Consider the following 23,853-nt stretch of genomic DNA (forward strand, 5'->3'; position numbering starts at 1 on the left):
AATAGACATTAAATTTTATGCCTTTCTTTATGGTTGCTTTCTACCACACTGCCAGCTCTAATTTCCCATTTCCAGTAGTAGTGCAAAGTCTTTTAAAATAAACCTACTTTTGGATGCTCACCTTAGGAGACCTGGATAGAGGTGGGTGGTCCTTGGGCTTCCCACAGGTCAGGGAACCCTGATTGCTCTTTGAGCAGATGAGGGAGGGGGACTTGATCGGGGGAGGGGGAGGGAAATGGGAGGCGGTTGCGGGGAGGAGGCAGAAATCCTTAATAAATAAATAAATTAAAAATAAAAAAAACAAAAAAAAAACAAATGAAGGTTAAAATAAAATAAAATAAACGTACTGCCTGTAAAATGAACGTGTTTCAAAGCGGTGCTTTTGGCTGTCCTAAAACTCCAGATTATGGCACTGAATGGTTGACGTCCCAACCCAACAGTTTCAAGATGACTTAGTAGTGCTATCTTGACCGAGGAAACGCTCATTTCTTGGTGAATTTTACGTCTTTGGAGAAGATACCTGGCTGAAAACCCACTCTTGCCTACCCCTATCTGGAGCCATCGTGCACCGTGTGTGTCGCCAGGCTTGCATGCAGGTCTCTCTCCTCAAAGCTCCTTCCGAGCGAGCGACTGGGAGCTTTTACCACACGCAGAGCGAGCGCACTGTGTGGCTTGGTGATCCCGGGCTGTCTGCAGCTGGGGCATCGCCATGTTTGAACCCGCAGTACAACTGTAGAGTCAGAGACTCAGGGACCAGGAACAGCGCGTGACCCGGCCGCCTGCTCGGTGTTTGACGTTTTCCCAGCAGCGTCAGACTTCGGAGCATCCGTAGTCAGCTCCAAGTTTGAACGGGTCTCCGTTTTAGCAGCGAGCGCGCACGTTCGCGCTTGCGCAGTCTTCCGACCAGGCAGCCTTCCGCGTGCGGTTGCCATAGAGACCACAGTTTCCCCTCCTGGTTCTTTCAGAGCCAGTATCTTCAGTTGGGGTAAGGAGGCCCCCACCTTAGATTGTGTTCTTGGAAACACTGAGGTAAGCGAACCTCGATTCACCTCATTGACCCCTTCTCACTACCCACAGCCGTGTGTCGTGGGATCCGCCATCAGCCCTGATGGTTAGGTTTTCTCTCTGAGACTGCTCACACTTGTTCTAAGTTAAATCTCAGGAGTCATGCTGATATAGACTCGGGAGAGGCCTTAGAGAGGACTGTATTGGGGAGTTCAGGAGTGTCCAAGGGGTCTGTGTGGGGTTTGGTGCTCAGCCTAGTCAAGATCCGACTCCATCCGTGGTTGTGAAGGTTTCAGAGGCACCTAGGACCGGTGCTAGGGTTGTAGGGCCCAGACAGGGAGCCCCTCAGAGTTCAGCTTTGTCCATGGAAGGCAGGTATGACAGTGGTTCTTTGTAACATAGTCACAATACCCAGGCTTTGGCTTACAGATGTCACACCTGTTTATTCCTTAGAGGACATATCTGGGCTCATGCATGTATTTGGAAGAACACTGCTTGTCTTACTTAGGGTTTCTGACTCTGTGATAAAACACCATGACCAAAAAGCAAGCTGGGGAGGAAGGGGTCTATTTAGCTGGCTTATACTTTCATATTGCTGTTCATCATCGAAGGAAGTCAGGACAGGAACTCAAACATGACAGAAACCTGGAGGCAGGGGCTGATGCAGAGGTCATGGAAGGGTGCTGCTTACTGGCTTGCTTCCCAGAGCTTGCTCAGCCTGCTTTCTTAAAGAATCCAGGATGACCAGCCCAGGGATGGTATCACCCACCATGGGCTGGGCCCTCCCCCATCAATCACTAATTAAGAAAATGTCCTACAGCCGGATCTTATTGAGGCATTATCTCAACTGAGGTTCCTTCCTTTTAGATACTGTATGTATCAAGGTGACATAAAATTAACCAGTACACCGCTCTGTGATCCAGCAAGACCAATGAAAATTCCTTGTTTTCAAAAGACATACAGGAGAATATTAATAGCATTCTTGATAGCTTTAACTGAGAAGAGCCCACACATCCATAAACAACAGAAAAAGGGTGATTTTTACATAGTCAACTGGTACACTACCTAGCAGTGAGAATGGATGAGCTACATTATAAGCAGTCAGACCACTGTTAGGAACATGATTTTAATAAAAGGCATCAGATGCAAAAGAATATACTGCGTATGGTTCAAAACCAAAGGAACTTATAGGTAACATTAAAGATCAAGTTAGGGGTTATCCTATGTGCTTAGGAGTGGCCATGAGGGACCAGAAAGGCTTGGCATACTAATAATATTGATTTCTTGAGCTGGGAGCTGGCGACACAGCACCCTTGGTTCAGTTTTTGATTTGTTGTGCGTTTCAATACAAGCGTCACAATTTGATGATAGTGACAATGGTAGAAAGAACCCACCTCTTTCAATTAATGCAAAACGGTCTGTGTTTGATCAGGACATTGGATATCCAAAATGGCCAAACTACTGCAATCTCCACCCAAGTTCCTTCCCGCAGAGTGGTATATTGCTAACAAAAGCCAGTACCACAGAGCAGAGGCCCAAAGGTCCCGATCTGAACGCCTGGTGGCAGAGAGCCAGAGGCTTGTGGATGAAATCGAGAAGACCACCAGGAAGTCTCAGAGTGATGTGAATAAGAAACTCGGTAAGACAATGTGCTTAGTATATTTGTAACCGCATCCTGATGAGGCTATTGGGGGCTAGCGATAGTGTCATGTTTGAAGTATGGGGTTGGGCAGAACGTGTTCATTCTTCAGATTCTGTGTTGAAGACCAGTGCCGTAAGACAGACACAGCAAGACCGTCTGATTTTCAACCATCTCTCATTCACTCACCAGTCTGACTCCCATTTATTTATTTTTTTTAAATATTTATTTATTTATTATGTATACAATACTCTGTCTGTGTATATGTCTGCAGGCCAGAAGAGGGCACCAGACCACATTACAGATGGTTGTGAGCCACCATGTGGTTGCCGGGAATTGAACTCAGGACCTTTGGAAGAGCAGGCAATGCTCTTAACCTCTGAGCCATCTCTCCAGCCCCCTGACTCCCATTTATTGATAGCTTGCAGGGACCATACATTGGGACCACCACAGGGGACAAGCAGAGTCTGTGCTGTCACGGGTTCCCACCTTGAAGGGAGAAGGGCGTGAAATTCGTCGATCAGTACAGAGCCAGATGTGCGCTGAGTGAGGAGAGCAAAGTCGGGCAGGGCAGGCACCAGAGAACTGGGGAAGTTCCTAGAGATAAACATTGGACCTGGGTCTTGTAGGAAGGACAAGTAAGCCTTGACAATTTCATGCTGAAAAATAGCACTTAAAGAATGTTTGGTCTTGCCAGGCATTAGGTGGCCCACGCCTTTAATCCCAACATTTGGGAGACAGAGGCAGGTGGATCTTTGTGAGTTTGAGGCCAGCCTGGTCTACAGAGCTAGTTCCAGGATGGCCAGGGCTATACTGAGAAACCCTGTCTCAAAAAAACCAATAAATAAATAAATTAGGAAAGAAAGAATGATGATCTTAAATCAACAAATGTAAAATAAAATGGACAGCGATCAACCAAATACTTATGTACAAGCCAGAGGCTACCAATTTGGGTGGCCAATGAGCAGCGAGGTAACACAGGAGATGAGGTAAAACAAGAGGGAGGGATGAGGACTGATTTTCAAACTGCATCTTAAATGTCATAGATTCATTGAATGGTTTAAAAGTAGCTGTTTACACTGGCATTAAAAAAGTTAAGTTCAAGGCCAGCCTGGTCTACACAGTGAGTTACAGGACAGTCAGGACTATACAGATTCTGTATTTAAAAAAGAAAAGAAAACAACAATAACAACAACCAATAAGCAAAAGCCATCAAGGGGCTGAAAGATGACTTGGAAGGAGGAAGAGAGAGGAATCAGGGCGTCCTCGCCCATAGTGATGAAAGGTAGCAGTCTAGATGGGGTTGGTCAGAGAACGTGCTGAAGGAGAAAATGGGGGAAGGGCACAGCGCATGCGCCAAGGGTGAGAACAGAAGAACAGAGTGTCGAAGTCGTGGAATACAGAAAGTGAGGGCGTTGTGGGTGAGGATACCTCCATCTTATGGTACTCATCTAAGTCCAGAGGAGGCTGAAAGGCGAGTGAGAAATGTGTTTGACCTGGTGACTTGAAGATCACTGGTGGCTTCCTAGGTAGCCGGCCTAGTAGCGCAGTAAAAGATGCATGGTGGATGGGTGGAGGCCAGTTGCAGAGCAGGGGGGAGGGGCAACGGACGGGACTTCAGTTTGTGTGACGGATGCAGGCCCTGAATGCAGGATTTCTCCCTTATAAACTCCAGCCAAAGTACGGTAAAAGACTCTTGAAGGCTTTGCCCCTCGGACAAGGATGGGTGGGTGGGGGATAAAACAGCGGCAGAAAGTGATGGGCATTTGATGTTGGAAACTGGGAAACAAAAAAGCAGCTGGACACATAGGGACTATGGACAATTGGGGTGGGCCAAGGACACTGGACTAATTGATCCACGCTGCAGAAACCTTGGAATATGCAAAGCTGGGTGCATCCGACTACTGCTGAGGCTGAGGCTGGAGACTCAAGACAGAGCTGGAAACAGAACAGTGTTGGAAATCTTTAGAAGGAGCCCCTCTCCATTCATTCCAGCTTGCTCTCATGCCCCAGAACACCTGAAGTTGGACTCAGTGACTGGCTGGTTCACAGGACATTGGTAGCCTGGCCTGGACATGTCTTCCCACCTGGACATGTCTTCCCACCTGACAAGGGATTGGAAGATCTTTCCATGGAGAAATTAACTGACTTGAAAAGAAGGATCTGCAGATATGCGTGTTTGGAGGGCCTCCAGGGAAACGTCTGGGCCCCGCTTCATGGCTCTGTCCACAAAGATTCTAGTGGGCAAGCACTGTCCCCACAGACAGAGCTTCCTAGCAGCATTTCAGCACATCTGTTACACACCTGAAGAAGATTTTTGGCATGGCACACACATGCACATGCATACGCACACACGCAAACATGGAAACTCAGGAGGCAGGACATCACGCAAGAAACAGATCCTCCAGACTCGAGGAAGATGCTGCAGCCTTGAAAGAGAGACATTGAAAGAACAAAGGGCTTTGAAAATGAAAAGCAGGAAAACAGGAAAAAGTTAGACATCAAAAGAAGCTTTAAAAGATAAAATTGCATAATTCTCTAAGAATAATGAAAAAGGAGAAAGGAGACAAAAAATAGGAGAACTAGATGCTCAGTCTGAGAGGCCCAGGGATCAGTAGGGGTTCTGGAGTGTCAATAGAAACTAGGGAAGGAGAAGAAATTATCCATGAAAACAGTTTTATTAAGTTGATGTCTGTTGTCCGGTGCAGTAAGATTGTCAGCAGTGTGAGATTCCAGAGCACAAGGAAAACGGAGGAATTCATAAGATTGTTCAAGAAAAAGAGACAGAAAGGTCACATACAAAGAATGGGGGTCAGCAGCATTTCACTCTTGTCCACAAAACTCTGAAAACTAGAAGGAAGCAGAGAGACATCAGAAATGGGAATGAGAAGGGCTCACATACTATAAACCTGAGCACCACACAGCGCCAGTGGTCAGGGCAGAAGAAGGGGTGCTCAGGCTTGCAGCTTTTCAAAGGCTTCAGCTCCTAACATGCGTGTCCACATGGGTGTCTAAGGGAGTTCCTGGAGGGTGTGCTTGTGTGTTGAAGGGGTGAATGGAAGAGAAAGAAGCACAGCTCAGGAAATGGGACGCCAGCATCTGAGAAATGCACGGGAGGCCCCTGCAAACAAGACCAAAGGGCCATGGCCTGATGCAGTGGTGTGGAGGTCCTCTGGTCACAGCAGGGGGACAAAGGGAACCGCCATCAGTAGGTTACTAGGCTAGTTGGGATTGATTGACAGGATACTAGCAGTGGTGTCAGAAAGTTTGAGGAGGCATTAGTAATTAATACAAATAACACGAAGGGGTTACTTTAAAAAAGATTTTACTTTTATGCTTGTCTGTGTGCTTGTGTATGCACATGTGAGTGCAGATGCCTGTGGAGACCAGAAGAGGGCATCAGATCCTCAGAACTGGAGTTAAAGGCAGTTTTTAGCACCTAATGTGGGTTCTGAGAGCTGGACTCTGGTTCTTTGCAGGAGCAGCACTGAGTCATCTCTCCATTCCCAAAGTGGTTGCTATAGTAACCATCTTATTCTCTATATGTTTCCTATAACTCAGATATGCACAGTCTCATCTTCTCCGAGAAAGAAGTTATTTGGGCTGGGGAGATGGCTCATCGTATAGGATTGCTTGCTCTGCAAGCATGAGGAAATGAGTTCAGATACCCAGAACCCACATAAAAAGCCAGGTACTGTTTTTAACTCCAGCACTGTGGGGGGCAGAGAAAGAAGAATTGTTAGGGCTTGCTGGCCACCAGGTTCAGTAAGAGAATCTATGTCAGAGGAATAAGGCAGAGAGTCACAGAGCAGGACACTCAGCATTGTCCCCTGGCTTCTGTGTATGCATAACATATGCACATACCCACACATCCACACACGTGTGCATATAAATACACACAGCACGACATGGCATACACACAGACATGCGCATGTTAATGCTTATGTTATTTTGAGGAGAGGACATCTATAATTACATAATTAGTACCTAAGACATTTAAGATTCAGATGTGAAGCTACTCATTCTGCATTTGTTAGCTATTATGCAGTCGGCTTTTGTATCAGCCATCTTTTCCTCATACTGTTTAATAAATTCGCCTTTAGTTAGATGTGATGGAATAGCGCATAATCCCAGCCCCTGGCGGCTGAGGTGGGAGGACTGAACAATTCAGGGCCATTTGCTGGGTGTGGTGGCTCACGCATTTATTCCCAGCACTCAGGAGGCAGGGCAGGCAAACCTCTGTGAGTTTGAGGCCAGTGTGGTCTACAGAGTGAGTTCCAGGACAGTCAGGGTTACACAGAGAAACCCTGCCTTGAAAAACCAAAAGGGGGAAAAAAAGTGGAAATTAAAGGCCAGACTGAATTATAGCGTGAGATACTCTCTAAACAAACAAGCAAGCCAACAAAATTACTTCTTTGTCTTACCATAAAAATGAAAATGAAGCGGGGTGAAGAGATGGCTTAGAGGACAAGAGCACAGGTTGCTCTTCCAGAGGTCCTAAGTTCAATTTTCAGCAACCATATGGTGACTCAAAACCATCATATAATGAGATACGGTGCCCTCTTCTGGTGTGCAGGCAGAATACATAATAAATAAATACATCTTTTTAAAAAATAAAATAAAGCATTAATGCAATTATAATTGTGCAAAAAGAAAGTTATGCAAGAAGTTTATCGTAATATGCTACTGGATTCAAGTGTAAATAATGTTAAAAATTCAGTAGACAGTGAGCTAGTGTTTGATAAAATGTTGATATAAATATATGGGGAGATGGAAGAAGGCTGTTGTTTTGAGTTGCTTTAAAGCAATCCCAGGACAGAGGACATAGCTCAGCGTTATAGTTCTTGCCTAGCATGCTCAAGGGCCTGGGTTCAGTCCTCAGCTCTGAAAAAATGCAAATAATTATCTTTCATCATGAAAAATCAACATAGCATTAAATTGATGTTGAAAGGACACTGGTAAGAGCAGACGCCAGAGCTAATCATGGGGGTATTGAGGTCAGTGCTCTAAGAGGTGGCCATGGGGAGGAAGAGTGGGGGGGGAGTCAAGGACTCCTCAGACTGTCATGCTGTTTGACTTTCCAGACGATACACATTTAAGAGTTACAGGTTGAGAGCAATAGCCCAACAGCTATGAGTGCATACTGCTCCTTCACAGGACCCAATTTCAGTCCCTAGAACCATGTCAGGTGGCTCCCAACTACCCAAGACTCCAGCTCTGGGGGGATTAGACCCCTCAGGCCTCTACAAACACACACACACACACACACACACACACACACACACACACACACACACCACAGAGAGTTATCAGCTAGGGGTGGTAGTGTATACTTTTTCCCCCAGCACTCATAGACTGAGGCCAGAGGAAAGAAAGTTCAAAGGCAACTTGATCTACATAGCAAGATTGTATCATAAATAAATAAATGCATGTTATTAACATTAAAATAGTGAGCAACTGAAGAATTGGAGTTTAGAGTGTTAAATATTACGTTGAGTGTAAGAAGAAATATCTCACTTTCTTTTTGCTGACAAACATTTTTATATCTATCTTTGAGATAGTGTTATGCAGGTTGGTTTAGACTTACTATGTAGGAGAGAGAGAGAGAGAGAGAGAGAGAGAGAGAGAACAACCTTGAAGTTATGATTCTCCTGGCTCCACCTCCCCAGGCCTGGGGTCACAGCCTCCTGCTACCATGCCCAGTTTGTGTGGGTGCTGGAAACTGAACCCACGGCCTCCTACATGCCAGGCAAGCTCTGACCAACTGAGCTACAGTGTTCACCATTACTGATCAGCATTTATAAAAATGTCACAAATGGGTGTGGTGAAGTACATCTTTAAGTTCAATACATAGGAGGCAGAGGCAGATGGATTTCTTTTGAGTTCCAGGCTAGCAAGGGATACATAGTGAGACCCTGCCTGGAGGAGGAGAGATGATGGTATTTCTCCAAGAAGCACAGCTCTAAGAAATGAGAAAATCTCAGGTAGCGTCACAGGGTAGGAGTCGGGCTGGGAGAGCAAGCGAGAGGCCTGGATTCAGTCTCCAGCGCCACAGCAAACACACACACACACACACACACACACACAGTTGCCTCCACCGAGAGCAGACAAACCTGGGAGTGACACGTGTGTACTTCAGAGCAGAGACTCGAGGAGGTCAAGTTCTGGAAGAAGGAGTTAGACGACAAACTTGAACAGCTGGTGCACCAGACGGACGATCTGCTCATCTACAAGGTTCGCCTGGAGAAAGCCCTGGAGAGCTTCAAGGAGCCCCTGCACATCACCGAGCGGTGCCTGGCCTACAGGTTAGTCACTGCGGCAGGAGTCAGTGCCAGGCAGCAAAAGCTGACTGCGCTAAACTGTGGGGTTTAGCAGGCGAATCGGCAGGTGTTCTGTTGGGTCTGAGATGGGGCCTGTCGTGTCCGTGGTGTCTGTGGAAGGCATGCAGGTTCATGCCTGGACTCCGTTGTCCTCTAGCTAAAACTGTGAGTTAGGGCTCAGTTTTCTGTGAGTGTCAGTTACAAAATCACAAGATTAATCTTAAAATTTTTCCTCTTCTATCCCCTAAGAATGTTTTGAGATTTATTTTTATTATATATAATATTTATTATATAATAAATTACTACATATTATATGTATGTACATGTGTGTGTTTTGCCTGCATGTATGTCTGTGTACCAGGTGTGGGCAGTGCCAGAAGAATCCAGAAGAGGGTGCTAGATCCCTTCAGAACCAGAGTTACAGATATTTTTAGCCACAATGTGGGTGCTGGGAATTGAACCCAGGTTCTCTGGAAGAACAGGAGTAGCCAGTACTCTTTAACTGCTGAGTCATCTCTCCAGCCCCCTTTCCCATGACTTTTAAGTCATCTAGATAGGCCAGTGTTTTGTCGTTTTGTTTTTTCCCCCTTTGGAGAGAATTTTATTATTTTTTAGAGGCTATAGAATATGATATACTTTTTTAAAAAGAGAAAACAAATTATTTTTTTTATTTTACATACCAATCCCAGTTCCCACTCCCTCCTCTCCTCCCATTCCCTTTACTTTTCTTCCACCCTGCGTCTACTTCTCAGAGAGGATAAGGCACATTGCTTTGTCTTTTGTCCAAGGCCCTCCCTTCTATATCTAGGCTGAACAAGGTATCCATCCAAAGAGAATGGGTTCCAAAAAAAGGCAGTACAAGCAGTAGGGGAAAATCCTGGTGCCACTGCCAGTGCCCTGCAGTCTGCCCCGGTCATGCAACTGTCACCCACATTCAGAGGGACTAGTTTGGACCTATGCTGTTTCCTTCCCTGTCTGGAGGCCAATGTTTTGTTGCCTCACAGAACACAGGTCTTAATCCCTAGGCTACCTCATGACTGGAGATGGCAGCCCAAGCTCCGGACATTGTTTCCACAGCAAAGATGAATAAGTAGAGGTTGGCATTCACCATTTCTCTGTACTTGCATCCACTGGCCAGAACATAATCATACAACTACACCAGTTGAAGCCAGGAAATGGTTGTCTTCAGTTGGGGCAGCCAGGCGCTCAGCTAAAGCACCAGGGGCTCCATTTCCAGGAAAGAGGGTAAGAAAGATCCCACTGTAGCTGCTGGCTGGGAGACATAAGCCTGCTGGGACTCATAGAGTACCCTGCTGTTGGTGCAGTAAATCCAGGAATAAGATTCTTCTCTTCCTAGGCGATGCCAGTTTCTAGACCTCTTTTCTAGTTCAGTTGGAGAGTTATGATGAATTGATGAGTCTGGGTTTCTTTTTAGGCAGGGTCTCACTTTATAGCTCAGGATGGCCTGGCAAACTAGGAAAGTCTAGAATGCCACATCTTCCTGCCTCAGCCTCAGTGTTGTCCCACCATGCTTGGCTCTCCTGGGTGGTTTTGCTCCAGCAGAGGCCTTTTCAGCCCAGCATGTTGTCCACATTGACTTTTTCATTTTCACAAGAGGCTTGTGTAGCCCAGGCTGGCCTCACATTCACTATGTGCCTGAGGATGGTTTTGGATTCTCTTGCCTACACCTCCTGAGTGTTGGGGTTGCTGGCATGTACCAACATGTCTAGTTTACAGGAAGTAGGGACAAACCCAGGGCTTCATGAGTGCTAGGCAGGCTTTCTACTGTATTCCCAGCCCCACACTGACATTTGAATGAACTTCTCCAAGTCTTGAGTTTTACAGGTCACCCCAAGCTTCAAACCTTGTAACTACGGCCCTGAGTCCCAATAGCCACAAGATAAAGTTCAAGGCCCTTAGTTTGTTCAGTGAATTCTCCAGGCCCTGAAAGAGAGGAGCTTGGGAGCCCTGAGCCCTCTGCAGGTTCCCAAATATGTGGTGTTCTTCTCAGGAGAAGCCCAGTTCCCCCATGACTTTAGTTAGCCCTGACCTTGTGCAGCAAGCAGGCAGTGACCAGGCAGTGGTCCCCAAATAGTTTCAGAGAGTATGTGAAGGCAAGGGGGGTGGCAGGCCTCTTGCAGTGTGCTCCTAAACCCGAGGCTAGCTATAATGCGGAGGGTGCTGAATTACTGAGCATGTACTATGTACCAGGAGGGGTGGGGGGCGTGTCCATGGCAGTACTATGAAGTACTAATAGTTGTCCCCATTTACAGAAGGGGACATCAAGATACAAATGTTACAGAATACACCTCAGGCTCCACAGCAAGTGGCTAGGGGATCCCCCAAGCTAAGCCCTACCAAACAGTAGAGGTAACAATGTATCTGGCAGTGGGGTGGTTTTGGGGAGTGGTGTAGCGAGTGACACTGGGTAAGTTACTTCACTCCTCTGAGACTCAGCTGTCCCATGTGTATTTTAAAACCCGAGCAGAAGGGTGAGGGGTATAGTTCAGTGGAAGCAGCACAGTTGACTAGCGGGCTCCAGGCTGGGTTCCTTTAGGAGGGATTTATTTATTTATTTATTTTTTAATTTATTTATTTATTAAGGATTTCTGCCTCCTCCCCGCAACCGCCTCCCATTTCCCTCCCCCTCCCCCGATCAAGTCCCCCTCCCTCATCTGCTCGAAGAGCAATCAGGGTTCCCTGACCTGTGGGAAGCCCAAGGACCGCCCACCTCTATCCAGGCCTAGTAAGGTGAGCATCCAAACTGCCTAGGCTCCCCCAAAGGCAGTAAGTGCAGTAGGATCAAAAACCCACTGCGATTGTTCTTGAGTTCTCAGTATTCCTCATTGTCCGCTGTGTTCAGCTAGTCCGGATTTATCCCATGCTTTTTCAGACCCGGGCCAGCTGGCCTTGGTGAATTCCCGATAGAACATCCCCATTGTCTCAGTGTGTGGGTGCACCCCTCCCGGTCCTGAGTTCTTTAGGAGGGAATTAAACAAATCAAGAGGGAATATTTACCTTAAAACAAAACAGTGCCTGTCACACAGCCAGGGCTCAGTGATGTAATACCAATGTTGGGATTATTTGTTACTAATACTGGAACAGAACTATTTTTTTGTTCCTTTCTGGGATTATTATTATTATTATTTTGTCTAAAAACAAGTCTATGACCAAGGAAAGAAACACCTGTCTTTGAAATTGTAGGTCAAAACAGAGTTGTTTGCAAGGAGTAAGTGCAAAGGGGAGGACTTCGGAGCAGAAAGAGACAGCAAGCAGGATGGGACGGGCCTTAAGTCCCAGCACGCAAGGTTGAGGCAGGAGGATCAGATCAGCCCGGGAGACTCTGTCTTAAAAATCAACCAACTAGAGAGCCAGCAAGCCAACAAACGAACAAAAATCAAACAAATCAAAGGGCGGCAGGATGGGGGGTGGGGGGTGGGGGTGTGTGTTCATGTGGGGTTTTCAGGCCAGGTTTCTGCACGTGTTTTGGATATTTTGAAGAGACACAGGCACAAAGTAGTGTCCCACGCTCTTGCCCCTCCCTGCCAGGGAGACGCGCGTGGGCATCGACCTGGTGCACGATGTGGTGGAGCAGGAGCTGCAGAAGGAAGCCGAGATCATCCGCGGCGTCATGGCTCTGCTGCAGCGCACGCTGGAGGAGACGACAGAGCAGATCAGGTACCGCAGACCCCACCCGAGTTGGGGGAACCGGTGTGCAGCACCCTACAAGACGATCTGCGCCCCCAGTGGAACGCTGGCGTGGAGTCCGGGTTCCTGCCTCCCCCACTGGCGCCCCCTGGTGACGGGAGAATTGTGGTGGCATCTCACCAGGGTGACTCACTAGAGTCCTTTGCGGCCACGCTGACCCCTCGGTACAGTTTCCAACTGAGGCTTGGTCTCCGGGCATCCAGTGGCACTTGTGTGCATTGGGGACGTGGAAGTGGGGCACGAGGAGAGGCCGTGCTGAAAGGACCTAGTTTCAGCTTCGTTTTCCAAGGCCTCCCGTGACCCTGCAGGTGTTGCCAGGCCTTTCCCAAAGGAGAAACCTGGTTTGCCTTCTTCCTTCAGGCTGAATCGCTCTGCCAAGTACAATTTGGAGAAGGATTTGAAGGATAAGTTTGTGGCCTTAACTATCGACGACATCTGCTTCTCACTCAACAATAACTCACCAAATATCAAATATTCTGAGAATGTTGTGAGAATCGAGCCCAAGTGAGTGGGGTCCTGCGACTGGTGTAGGTGGTGCTGGGAAAATCCGGTCCTCTCTGTCTGACAGGGTCAGGGGATCCGTCCTGTAGCTCCTCCGAGCCAGGAGGAGCTTTACCCTGCCCCTGCCCAGAGCCTTCTCTCACTTTAAGAAAGACTGGCACAGTATGTCCGGAGACTTACAACTCATTCCTTCCTCTATTTATAGTTTAACACGTGGAGGACTGTAAAAACTATAGCGATGGGTGGATAATAACTCCCCACTCCGGCCCTTCTCTGAGCTACCACAGATCCACAGAAACACACGCACATCTGACACTCAGCTCCATTTTGTTTAGTTTGCAAAAGTATGTGTCCTTTTTGTAGCATCTAATTTGTATTAAATTAAATGTGCGTAGATGGGTGGGGACACTGGTGCCCACGTGGAAGTCAGAGGACAACTTGTGGGGATGGTTTTTCTACAATGTGTGTCCTGGGGAATCCCACTCAGGTTAGTAGGCTTGGTGGTGGTCAGTTTTACCTGCTGAGGCCACTCACTGGACATTTAACCTGCATTTTCAATTAGTGTTAAACTATAGAGCTAACTCATTCCTGTGTGTGTGTGTGTGTGTGTGTGTGTGTAGCTTTTGGCTGTCCTGGAACTTGCTCTGTAGACCAGGTTGGCCTTGAACTCACTGAGATCTGCTTGCCTCTGCTTTCCAAGTGCAGGAATTAAAGATGTGCACACCACCACCCAGCCCCTGATTTTTTAAATTAAATATATATACATGAAATACATATAGTAAATACTAAATACAAAGTTCAATTATCATTGTATTTGTATCTTTTTAATGTATAAAAACATAGAAAGATAAAGAACCCCCAAACTTATCTTCTTAGAATAAATAATAAATGTTTCTTATCTAGTGATCTTGGGTAGGTTGAGAGACCAGACACAGCTTAGCTGGCGGCCTGGCTCAAGGTATCCTTAGGTGTACATCAAACTGGGGCTGGGACTGCACCCATCTTAAGGCTCGACTGGGGAGGAGTCGACTTCCAAGGTGACGCATGTGATGATGGTGGACCTCAGTTCCCAGCTTTATGAACTTGTCCAAGGACAGCTCACGACATGGAAGCTGGTGCCTCCCATCCTAAGTGATGGAAGAGAAAGCGAGGCAAAGGTGGGAGGAGGGGGGTCTAAGAGAAGCCATGGCGCCTCAGAACTGGCATCTCATCTTTGGACTCGAGAGGAACAAGTTGGCAAATTTGTTCTCATCCTTAAGGCAAGGGAGGCAGGGACCTCTGGGGACTAGTCAGAGGCTGCCGCTAGTCCCAAAGTGGAGAATCCTCAGGTGGTCCTCGGGGATACAGGGCAAGAAATGCCTCCACTCTACTCCCATGGATACCGTTCTGCCTGCCCCTTCTGCGCCCTCTTTCTCCTCCTTTTCCTCCTCCTCTTCTGTTTCTTATTCTTGAGACAAAAAACTTGTGATGTAACCCAGGCTGGCCTCAAACTGGAGATTCTCCTGTCTCAGTCTCCCTCAGTTTCCTTCTGCCTGATATGTTTTTCTACTCCCCCAAAGTGGATACTCTCTTTCTAATAGGGCTCACCTGCTTTTCTTCCTCCTCCTCCTCCTTCTTTTTTTCTAAATATCATCATATATTCTGTGGTGTGTGTTCATGAATAACAATTTTTAGAAACCAGAGAGATGGCTCAGGAGTTAAGAGTGCTTACTAACTCTAACAGAGGACCCAGGTTCTAGTCCCAGCACCCATATGGTGGCTCACGAATTCCACGGGATCTGATGCCCTATTCTTGCCTCTGTGGGCACTAGGCACGCATGTGGTACACAGACATATATGCAGGCAAAGCACTCATACACATAAAAGTAAATCTTCAAAAAACATGTATTAAAATATCTATCAAGTTTGCTAACAGTTCCTCATCAAACTAGTGATCTGTTCAGCTCCTGGTTCCTCCTCACCCAGAGTGCTAGGTTGCAGTTGTGGTTGCTCTAGTATTTTTCTATTGATGTTCATTGTCTCCAGCTGTGAGAGCTTGGTTAAGTTCATTCCTTTCTCGGAGCTTGTTTTCTCCTCTGGGAAGTTGGGGTCTTAAAAGCAGCTTAGTAAGCTTCCTGGGGGAGGAAACGAGGTGGTTCCTTTAGGTGCCAGCTCAGTGACTGGCACAGACATGGGAGGTTTCCAGAGATACTGCCGTTGGCAGACTGCCACTGGCTCTGCCCAATCATGGAAAAACATCCTACGTACTTGTGGGGTTGGAGGAAGCTCAGTTTTTAGTCATAGTCAGCGGTTGTTCCTGCTACCCCAGCCCAAGGGAGAAACTTGTGTTTCAGCTCCGTAAGTCTGGATGACTGGCTGGACTTCTCTAATACCAACGTGGAGAAGGCAGACAAGCAGCGGAACAACTCAATGGCGCTGAAGACCGTGGTGGACCGCATCCTGTCCCAGACGGCCAATGACCTGCGCAGACAGTGTGAGGTGGTAGACACGGCATTCATAAACGGGCTGAAGGAGACCAAGGATGCCAGGGACAAACTGGCTGATCATCTGGCCAAGGTGAGGTCCCCAGGGGCACACTGTATTTACGAGGGCTTTTCGTGGAAGCACAAATGTCTGTGTGTCCTTGCCCTCTGCTGGCATGCACTCTGCAGAGGACAGATGCGCAGGAGAATGGAGGCCGCGATCCGGGCACGGCCTTGGATACTCCTCATGGAACACGCAGAGGAGGACCCTGAACTCAAATGAGCCCAAGTACCCAGTCTCTCCAGATTCAACCCCAGCTCCTGCTCAACTGTCCCTGCTAGTTACTCAGTGGTAACTCAAATGGCTTCTAGGAGTCGAAAACAAGTCTCTGAGGTGTAGAATTCCCATGGTGTAAATGTGCCCACTGTGATCCATTTCAGAGGCCCTGGTTAACAAAGAGCTGGCAGAGTCCCTGCGAACGTACCCATCCGAGTCCACGGGATCTAGCTCCCACACAGCTTCCTTGCTTCAGGACCTGGTGTCCCCAGTGCAAGTGGTCAGTCAACAGTCTGAGCTCAGAGACGTGGAGAAGTAGAGTCTAGTGGGATAGGGCTTCGCTTTGAATGTAACAGATGGAGACCCACGTTAGAATCTGGCAGCGGTCAGCTGCAGGACTTCCGCAGATCCTTCTAGCTCTCTGCATCCCTTGGCCACGCCGTAACATGGGGATCATACCAGGGCTTCTGCAGCTGAGAGAAACTGAGGCTTTAGTGCAGCTGTGGCTGTGGGTGAGGTGGGGTGGGGTGGGGGTGGGGTGTGGGGTGGGATGGGGGTGGAAGTGGGGGGTGTATAATACAAGCCATGTTTCTCACCTATCTCTTCTAGTAGCTCCTTCTAAGACAGTAAAAAGAAGTAGGTGAAGCCAGGCAGTTGTGGTGTACCCCTTTAATCTCAGCACTCAGGAGGCAGAGGCAGGCACAATCTCTGTGAGTTCAAGGCCAGCCTGGTCTACGGAGTGAATTCTAGGACAACCAGGACTGTTTCTCAGAGATAGCCTGTCTCGAGAAAACAAACAAACAAAACAAAACAAAAAAAGTGAATAAAGTTGATTTTATAGTATTTTACTTAACTTTCAATATAAAAATGATTTTAGCATGTTATTAGGTAATTAACTCTTTGGGGCTGGGAGGTGGCTAAGTAGGTAAAGTGTTTGATGTGCAAGTATAAGGGATGCCTGAGTTTGGGTCCCCAGCATCCATGTTAAAGGTGGGGCATGGACCACACTGTAGTGGATGCTGATGCTGGGGGGTGGTGCTGGGGGTCTTTTGTGGAGATCCAAGGGTATGGAGGACTTATTGGCCAAGTAGTCTAGCTGGAGTGGTAAGGTCCACATTCACTGAGAGAGCCTGTTTCACAAAAGAAGGTGGAGAGCAATAGGGGAAGACACCCAGCATTGACTTCCGGCCTCCATACATGCACACATGGACATGGGCACCTGCACACACACTACACATCACACACACACACACACACACACACACACACACACATCTTTAAAATCTAGTAATCTAATGCATACAGGACCCAGTATGGTGGCATATGACATTAATCTTAGTACTTGGGAGGCAGAGACAAGCAGGTCAACCTGGTCTACATAGCAAGATCCAGGCCAGCTAGGGCTACATAGTGAGACCTTGTTTCACAAAGCAAAACTCTAACATATACAGTCTCGTAGTGTACTACAAATCAGTGGCTCAAGTTCAAAGGCATCAAGAATTTGTGGGCAACCATTTTTCTGTCTTTAGAGTCTCCAATTTCAAGATCCAATAGAGACACAGCCGCCTGAGTGTGGGCAGAGTTACGCGGACAGAAGAATAAGCAAGCATGGGCGTTGAGTGACTCTGGGGTCCCACATCCCCATTTAGAAGCCTTGGACCTAAGTCCCACGAGGAAGGGGCTCACTTGGCCTCCATTTGGTGGGGTCATCCCTGCTCAGGAAGAGACTTTGCAAGTTGAAAGGACTATGTTCAGCTTTCATTTTGTTCGCAATGAGACAACTGCTTACTTAGTGGGCAAACCATGTTTAATCCTCTGAGAGATTTATGATTAAGTAATAGTGTTTAAAATAACCAGATGCATAGGTGGTAAATATTTTTCTATAAAAAAGTCAAATAGTATCTATTGTAGGCATTCTGGGCCAACAGGCATCAATCACTGGTGTTGTGGTGGTATTTATACAGCAAGGAAGACAACACATTTCCAAAAATTCTTCACTGACAGAAATTCAGTAGTAGCAGTAATCACAGTGATGGAGTGTAGTTTTTAAACACTGGTCTCCTTCTAAGAGGAGAGGAATTCTGTTGTGAGGAGATAGTGGCTTGTTCTGATGCAAAGTTAGTGCCTTCTAGGAAATCCCATGCCGATCTGTATCGAGTTGTTACATAATTCATCTAAAAATATCATTTCATTCAGCTCCATTCTGCCAGATGCTGACAAAATGTGCAAGCAAATGGCTTTAATTGGCTGTGTTTGTTTCTGGGGGGAGCGCTTGTGTCAAATGCTTCTCCTGATACCTGCCTTTTAGCATAAATCTCTCCTAGCCCAGGGTGAGGTCGCTGCTCCTTCACTGGGCTGTAAGTGACCTCTGAAATGTGAACAGTTCCTTTGACTTGCTTTGAGGTCGGAACCCACTGCTGGGAGTTGGAAAATGTCATTGAAAAGCTAGGCTTTAACTCTGATAGCCCTGAAGTCTGAGAGAAGCTTGACCCCAGGTGCAGGCGAGGTGAGTGCATCCTAAGTCCTGCACCTCAGGGCTGTCTTGCCTGGAAGCTTTAGGCCAGGCTCAAGGAGGACCAGGCTCAAGGAGGACGGCTTCTGAGGTCACGTCATAAGCTAATTTCCAAAAGCATCCAACATTTGTTAGCAATGGTGGAGGGTTCGTCTTCTGATTCGGAAAAATTCCAATCTTAGCCCTGGGCTAAAATAAACCACGAGGAAATGTAAGCATGGCGAATTCACTCAAGTGCAGGGCTGTGGAGCCCACAGAACTGCTGAGCTGCTGTTTCTAAAGAAATGCGTGACGGTGGAGAAATAATCAAGTTCACTGTGGAAGTTAGTGCAGCGCCACATGACAGGCCCGGCTGTTTTATGCAAAGTACATCTGAATATTACTGTGTTTATATGTGTGTGTAGCATATGTGTACTTGTATGGATGTGTGTTCACCACATGTGGAGGTCAGAGCTTGACTTTAAATGTTTTCTTCCATTCCTTTCTACTTAACTTTCTGGGACCAAGGCTCTCACTGAACCCACTGACTAGCAAGCTCTGGGGAGCCTCTGATCTCTGACCCCCACCCCAGTGACGGGGTTACGTATGTGCTCTGCCACACCTGGCTTTTTACGAAGGTGTGCGATGGGGATCTGAACTATGCCTTTCTCTATTACTCTTCCCTTATGATTTTGAGGTCTCTTACTGAACCTGGAGCTTGGTCAGACTGGCCGGTTTGAAAGGGACACAAATATTTAAACCAAGGCACGCTGTGTGTACATTGTACTAAAACAGGAAAACTGGACTCTAGTGTTGCACGCTGGAGGCCCAGTGGAGCATTCAGCGTGTATGGGTTAGGGGTAGAAACAACGACCCTGCTGTGCAGTGACCCAGAATGACAGCATTTCACGCTGGCATCGTTAGACCAAGCATCAGTCGCGATAGTCTCAACTCCCGGAAATCGATGATCAGAAAATCCCATCACTGCAGTGTTTCAAAGCGAGAGTGAGGCTGCACGCGAAGGTTCAAGCCGTTCGCCCACTGGCCGAGCAGGGAAGCCGTTCCCGGCTAATTGCATCACTTTTGATGGCAGCAGCTATAGGAAATGTGTCCAAAGGACAGAAACTTGAGATTATTCATTATGGAAAATGGTTGCTCAGAAAATAGTCCAGGGACTACAATAAAGACAGTAATCACTTTTTTGTGTAACAAATAATCAGTTTCACATGGTTTTCTTTTCCCTGTAATGAGCTGTTTGGCGTTCTAACACTGTTCAGAGCTGTTCACTGGAGAATGTCAGTGTGAATCTCTACACGATACGACAATTTTCAAAAAGCTGATAAAACAGGCTGCAGCTCAGTGGTAAAGGACTTGCGGGCAAGCATTGGGGCCTGAGGTCAGATCCACAGCACCCACACAAAAGCCAGGAGCAGAGGTGCTCTTCTGCAACCCCAATAATGGGAATGGTCACAGAGACTAAGGGTGTGCGTGTGCATGATAGCCTCACACCTACATACATGCACGCGTGCATGGCGGCCCAGAGGAGAAGATGCGGGAAGCCAGTTCTCTCCTTCTACCATGTGGGTTCTGGAAAACTCAGGCTGTGAGGCTGGACTGCAAGTGCCTTAACCCCCTGGGCTGTTTCGCTGGCCCTGAAATTTTTGACAATATTAGGATATTTAAGAGAACATATGATTCATCTTTTTTTGTTTTACTAATTAGATTGGCAAAAGGTTTTCCTGTTAAGACATTTAGGTATCAAAATATGCATCGGTTTATAAATGCAGCTGTAAAAGACCAAGGGTTTTAGCTAAGTTTGAAGTTGAAGTCGAAGAAACAATCGCAACAAAGTAAAAGGGATTGACATTTGCTAAATTCAAAATAATCATTTATTTATTTTATGTGTATGAGTGTCTTGCCTGGATATATGTCTATGCCTAGAGCCCACAGAGGCCAGCAGAGGGCATCAGATAGCTAGGAACTGAAGTTGCAGAGGTTGTGAACGACCATGTGGGTGCTAGGAACAGAACCCAGGTTCTTTGAAAGAGCAGCAAGTCCTCTTAACCGCCAAGCTGCCCTTACATTTGCTAAATTTCAAATATTGTAGTATCTTTTTAAAGACCACTTTCAGTTTTATTTATGTGTTTGTGTGCCACATGCGTGTGAGTTGCCTGAGGAGCTGAAGCTACAGGGTTGTGAGTCATCTGATGTGGGAACTGATGTGGGTGACAGACAGACTGTGCTCTGGGGGTGACAGACAGACTGTGCTCTCGAGGTGACAGACAGACTGTGCTCTCGGGGTGACAGACAGACTGTGCTTAGGGGTGACAGACAGACCGTGGCTGTGCCACATGAAAAGCAGAATCCTCATGCTTAGAGACATAGACTCAAATATTTGACCCTGAAATGATGTAATACGTGATATTTACTTTAAAATAATTAGGCTGCAGCCAGGTGGCAGCACACACCTTCAATCCAGTACTTGTGAGGCAGAGGCAGGTGGATCTACTTTGAGGCCAGCCTGGCATACAGAGTGAGTTCCAGGAAAGCCAGGACAACACAGAGAAACCCTGCCTTGGAAAAACCAAAATAAAAATAAAACAAAACAAAACAAGTAGGCTAATGGGTAGGGGTGGGGAGAGAGACACGTGGATGAAAGAAGATTGGGTATCTTTGTTTGTTTGGATTTTATTTTTGAGGCAGAGTCTTACAGTGTAGTCCTGGCTGTCCTGGAACTCACTACATAGACCAGTCTGGCCTCGAACTCACAGAGATCTGTCTGCCTCTGCTTCCCAAGTGCTGAGGTTAAAGGCATATGCCACCATGCTGAGTTAGGCTATCTATTTATCTATAGATGGAAAAGAGGTTCATTAGCCTATCTACCTTTCAGTATGTGTGCAATTTTTCATCATGTAAAGTTAAAAAAAAAACTCAAGGAGAAAAAAATTTATTTTTGGCAGGACTAGGGATTGAAGCCATGCAGGCTGAGTGCCTCCTGTCAGGGAGGGCTTGATGGCAGGATCAGGAGACTGATCTCACATTTTCATCCCCACACAGAGTAGAAAGAGAGAAAACAGGAAGTGGGATGAGACCATAAGCCCTCAAAGCCTGCTTCCAGCAAGGCTTTACCTACTATAGGTTCCATAACCACCCAAACAATACCACCCAGGGACCAAGTGTTTAGTTTTTGAAGGGCATTTCTCATTCAAATCACAACAATGGCCAATCCTTTGCTGAGGACATTCTCCGGGAACTCACACCATTTGTGTGAGTGATGATGTAAGGGGAGGGTGGGGGAAGCGTAGTCAGATCCGCTTGGTGCTTCCCGGGGTTGGGTTCCATAGTTGGGCGAGCATCTCAACTTTGGCGACACGTGATCAGACTGTCTGGGGTTCTGCTTAGGTGGGAAAGCAAGGCTGGGTCTTCTGAATGCACCTGGTCACGATTTTCAAGGAGCACAGCCTCACTGACTCCAATCCTTTCCGTCAGGTTATGGAAGAGATTGCTTCCCAGGAGAAAAACATTGCCGCTCTTGAGACCGCCATCTTGGACCAAGAAGGACCTGCTAAGGTCGCGCACACGCGCCTGGAGAGCAGGACGCACCGGCCTAATGTGGAACTGTGTCGGGATGTTGCCCAGTATCGGCTGATCAAGGAGGTTCAGGAGATCAACCAAAATGTTGCCAGGTGGGCCAGGCCCTGCCGGGATGTGACTTCAGACCGTGTTGTAAATTGCAGGGAGGGGCATGGCCAAGGGTGCTGCTGGCTCTGTCAGGTTGCAAGGATGCCCTTACTAGACACCAGGCCTGATAACTCCAGCCAAGGCTGCTATTATCCATGAAGCAGATCTCAACCCCACAACATTTTGTTATAAAGTCCAAATGCGGATGTTTAGATAATATCTGCCGCTCTAAATTTTGGCATTTTTTTTCCCAGTGGTGAAATAAAGCTCAGGGCCTTGCGTTCGCTAGGCAAGAACTCCACCATGGAGCAGCGTCCCCCCAATTCTTGTTATTTTGAGACCAGTTCTTGCTAAGTAGCTGGGGCTGGCCTTGAACTTTCTATGTAGCCTAGGCTGGCTTTTAAGTCGTCATCCATCCCTTGAGAGCTGGGTTTACAGATAGTGTCCCACTACATCCAGCAAATATGTGTCGTAAGACTGCTGTGCCACCAGCCAGAAAACACCGCCTTGAGCGGCAAGCAAGGGGATGAGCGCTGTCAGTTTGGCTGACTATCCAAGCACATCACCCTGCCCCTGGAGAAAGTGGTACAGAGCAAGTGATGGTTCTCCATGCTCTTCTCCTCCTCCTCCTCCTCCTCTTCCTCCTCCTCCCTCCTCCTTTTCCTCCTCCTCCTTCCAGGTTAAAGGAGACCTTGGCTCAGGCTCAGACAGAGCTGAAGGCGCTGTACCGCAGGCAGCTGGCCCTGCAGGAGGAAATCCAGGTTAAGGAGAACACCATCTACATCGACGAGGTGCTGTGTATGACGATGAGGAAGTCCATCCCCCCTCGCGATGGCGATGACCATGGGTCCTGGGAGGGGGGCATCCGAGCGGAGGCCATCTGCTGTTAGATACTGTTCAGATTCTCATTAAACCACATCATACGACAACAGTAGCACCAAACTCGTGTTTTGTGTGGGCAGAGCTTTGGGGAGCCTACCACGGCCTCTTGGCAGGACATCTCAGGCTCTCTAGGGTCTGTGACTTGGGGACAAGGTTCTGTCCTAGCATGGCTGTTGATGAGGTTGATATTTCACAGTTCTATGCTATGTATCAGAACCAGCCATGAGGAACTCACAGGACTTGGGACCGGGAGAGAAAGCCATTGGAGATCCATTCTACTCACATGATCAGGCTGGGTTTCCTACCCCAGGCATACCCTTTGCTTCTCATGGGATGCAAACACTTCTCAGGGGTCTCGACACCCATTTATCCTAGGAAACAATTTGCTACAGGCTTAGATGCCCCCTCCCACCTCCTAGCAGTTCATTGCAAGTCTATGCAAGTGTTACAGAAAGAGATCAAAGAGAAGGTGGTTAGGGGCTCCTTTCTCCAAGTAAGTAGAAGATAGGCTAAGGTCAAGTTCAGTCTGGGGGCAGGGACCAGTAGTGGCAAGGACAATCGCTGGTGCCTGTGGTCGTGAGGTCAGAGAGGAAATGTCCCTGGCTCAAAGGCTCGGGGAAGGTTCCCAGAGTAGCAGTGGTGACTTTGTGTTTGCTGTAGGATCCCTACACACAGAGCTGCAGTTTCTGACAGACAGCTGGGAAAGACAGCAGCCTGGGCTGGGTAGTTAAGGCAGTGGCATCCTTCAGCGCCCCCATGTGGCAGCAACAAGTTTTACTCCTTTATTTATTTATTTTTCTTCCTGGAGGGAAACTCGAAGTTTTGGCTTTGATTCTAGACTATTTAGTACTCACTGGATTGTTAAATTTTCATTTTTAAAATGAGTG

General features: G+C 47.3%; 1 protein-coding gene across 2 annotated transcripts; it reads left to right on the top strand.

Annotated features, from left to right (window-relative positions):
- Positions 1-565: 565 nt before the first annotated feature.
- Positions 566-23,013, top strand: Tekt1 (tektin 1). 2 transcript variants are annotated; one of them, XM_075991762.1, is made up of 8 exons: positions 566-1,029; positions 2,438-2,644; positions 8,784-8,949; positions 12,514-12,642; positions 13,033-13,176; positions 15,507-15,729; positions 21,893-22,089; positions 22,764-23,013. In XM_075991762.1, exons 2-8 carry the CDS (start codon positions 2,455-2,457, stop codon positions 22,972-22,974), a joined length of 1,260 nt encoding a protein of 419 aa, XP_075847877.1. In that variant the 5' UTR covers positions 566-1,029; positions 2,438-2,454; the 3' UTR covers positions 22,975-23,013. The 2 variants fall into 2 exon arrangements, with proteins under 2 accessions (XP_075847877.1, XP_075847876.1); XM_075991761.1 differs by lacking the exon at positions 13,033-13,176 and having other exon boundaries at positions 569-1,029.
- Positions 23,014-23,853: the final 840 nt, after the last annotated feature.

Source organism: Microtus pennsylvanicus, chromosome 11 (assembly GCF_037038515.1).
Source record: "Microtus pennsylvanicus isolate mMicPen1 chromosome 11, mMicPen1.hap1, whole genome shotgun sequence".
Classification (NCBI taxonomy): Eukaryota; Metazoa; Chordata; class Mammalia; order Rodentia; family Cricetidae; genus Microtus; species Microtus pennsylvanicus.

Bases quoted from the DNA above. Each gene is read 5' to 3' on its own strand.
- Tekt1 (XM_075991762.1), top strand. From the start codon at position 2,455: ATGGCCAAACTACTGCAATCTCCACCCAAGTTCCTTCCCGCAGAGTGG. The intron at 2,645-8,783 runs GTAAGACAATGT...TGTGTACTTCAG, and splicing joins TGATGTGAATAAGAAACTCG to AGCAGAGACTCGAGGAGGTC. The intron at 15,730-21,892 runs GTGAGGTCCCCA...CCTTTCCGTCAG, and splicing joins TGGCTGATCATCTGGCCAAG to GTTATGGAAGAGATTGCTTC.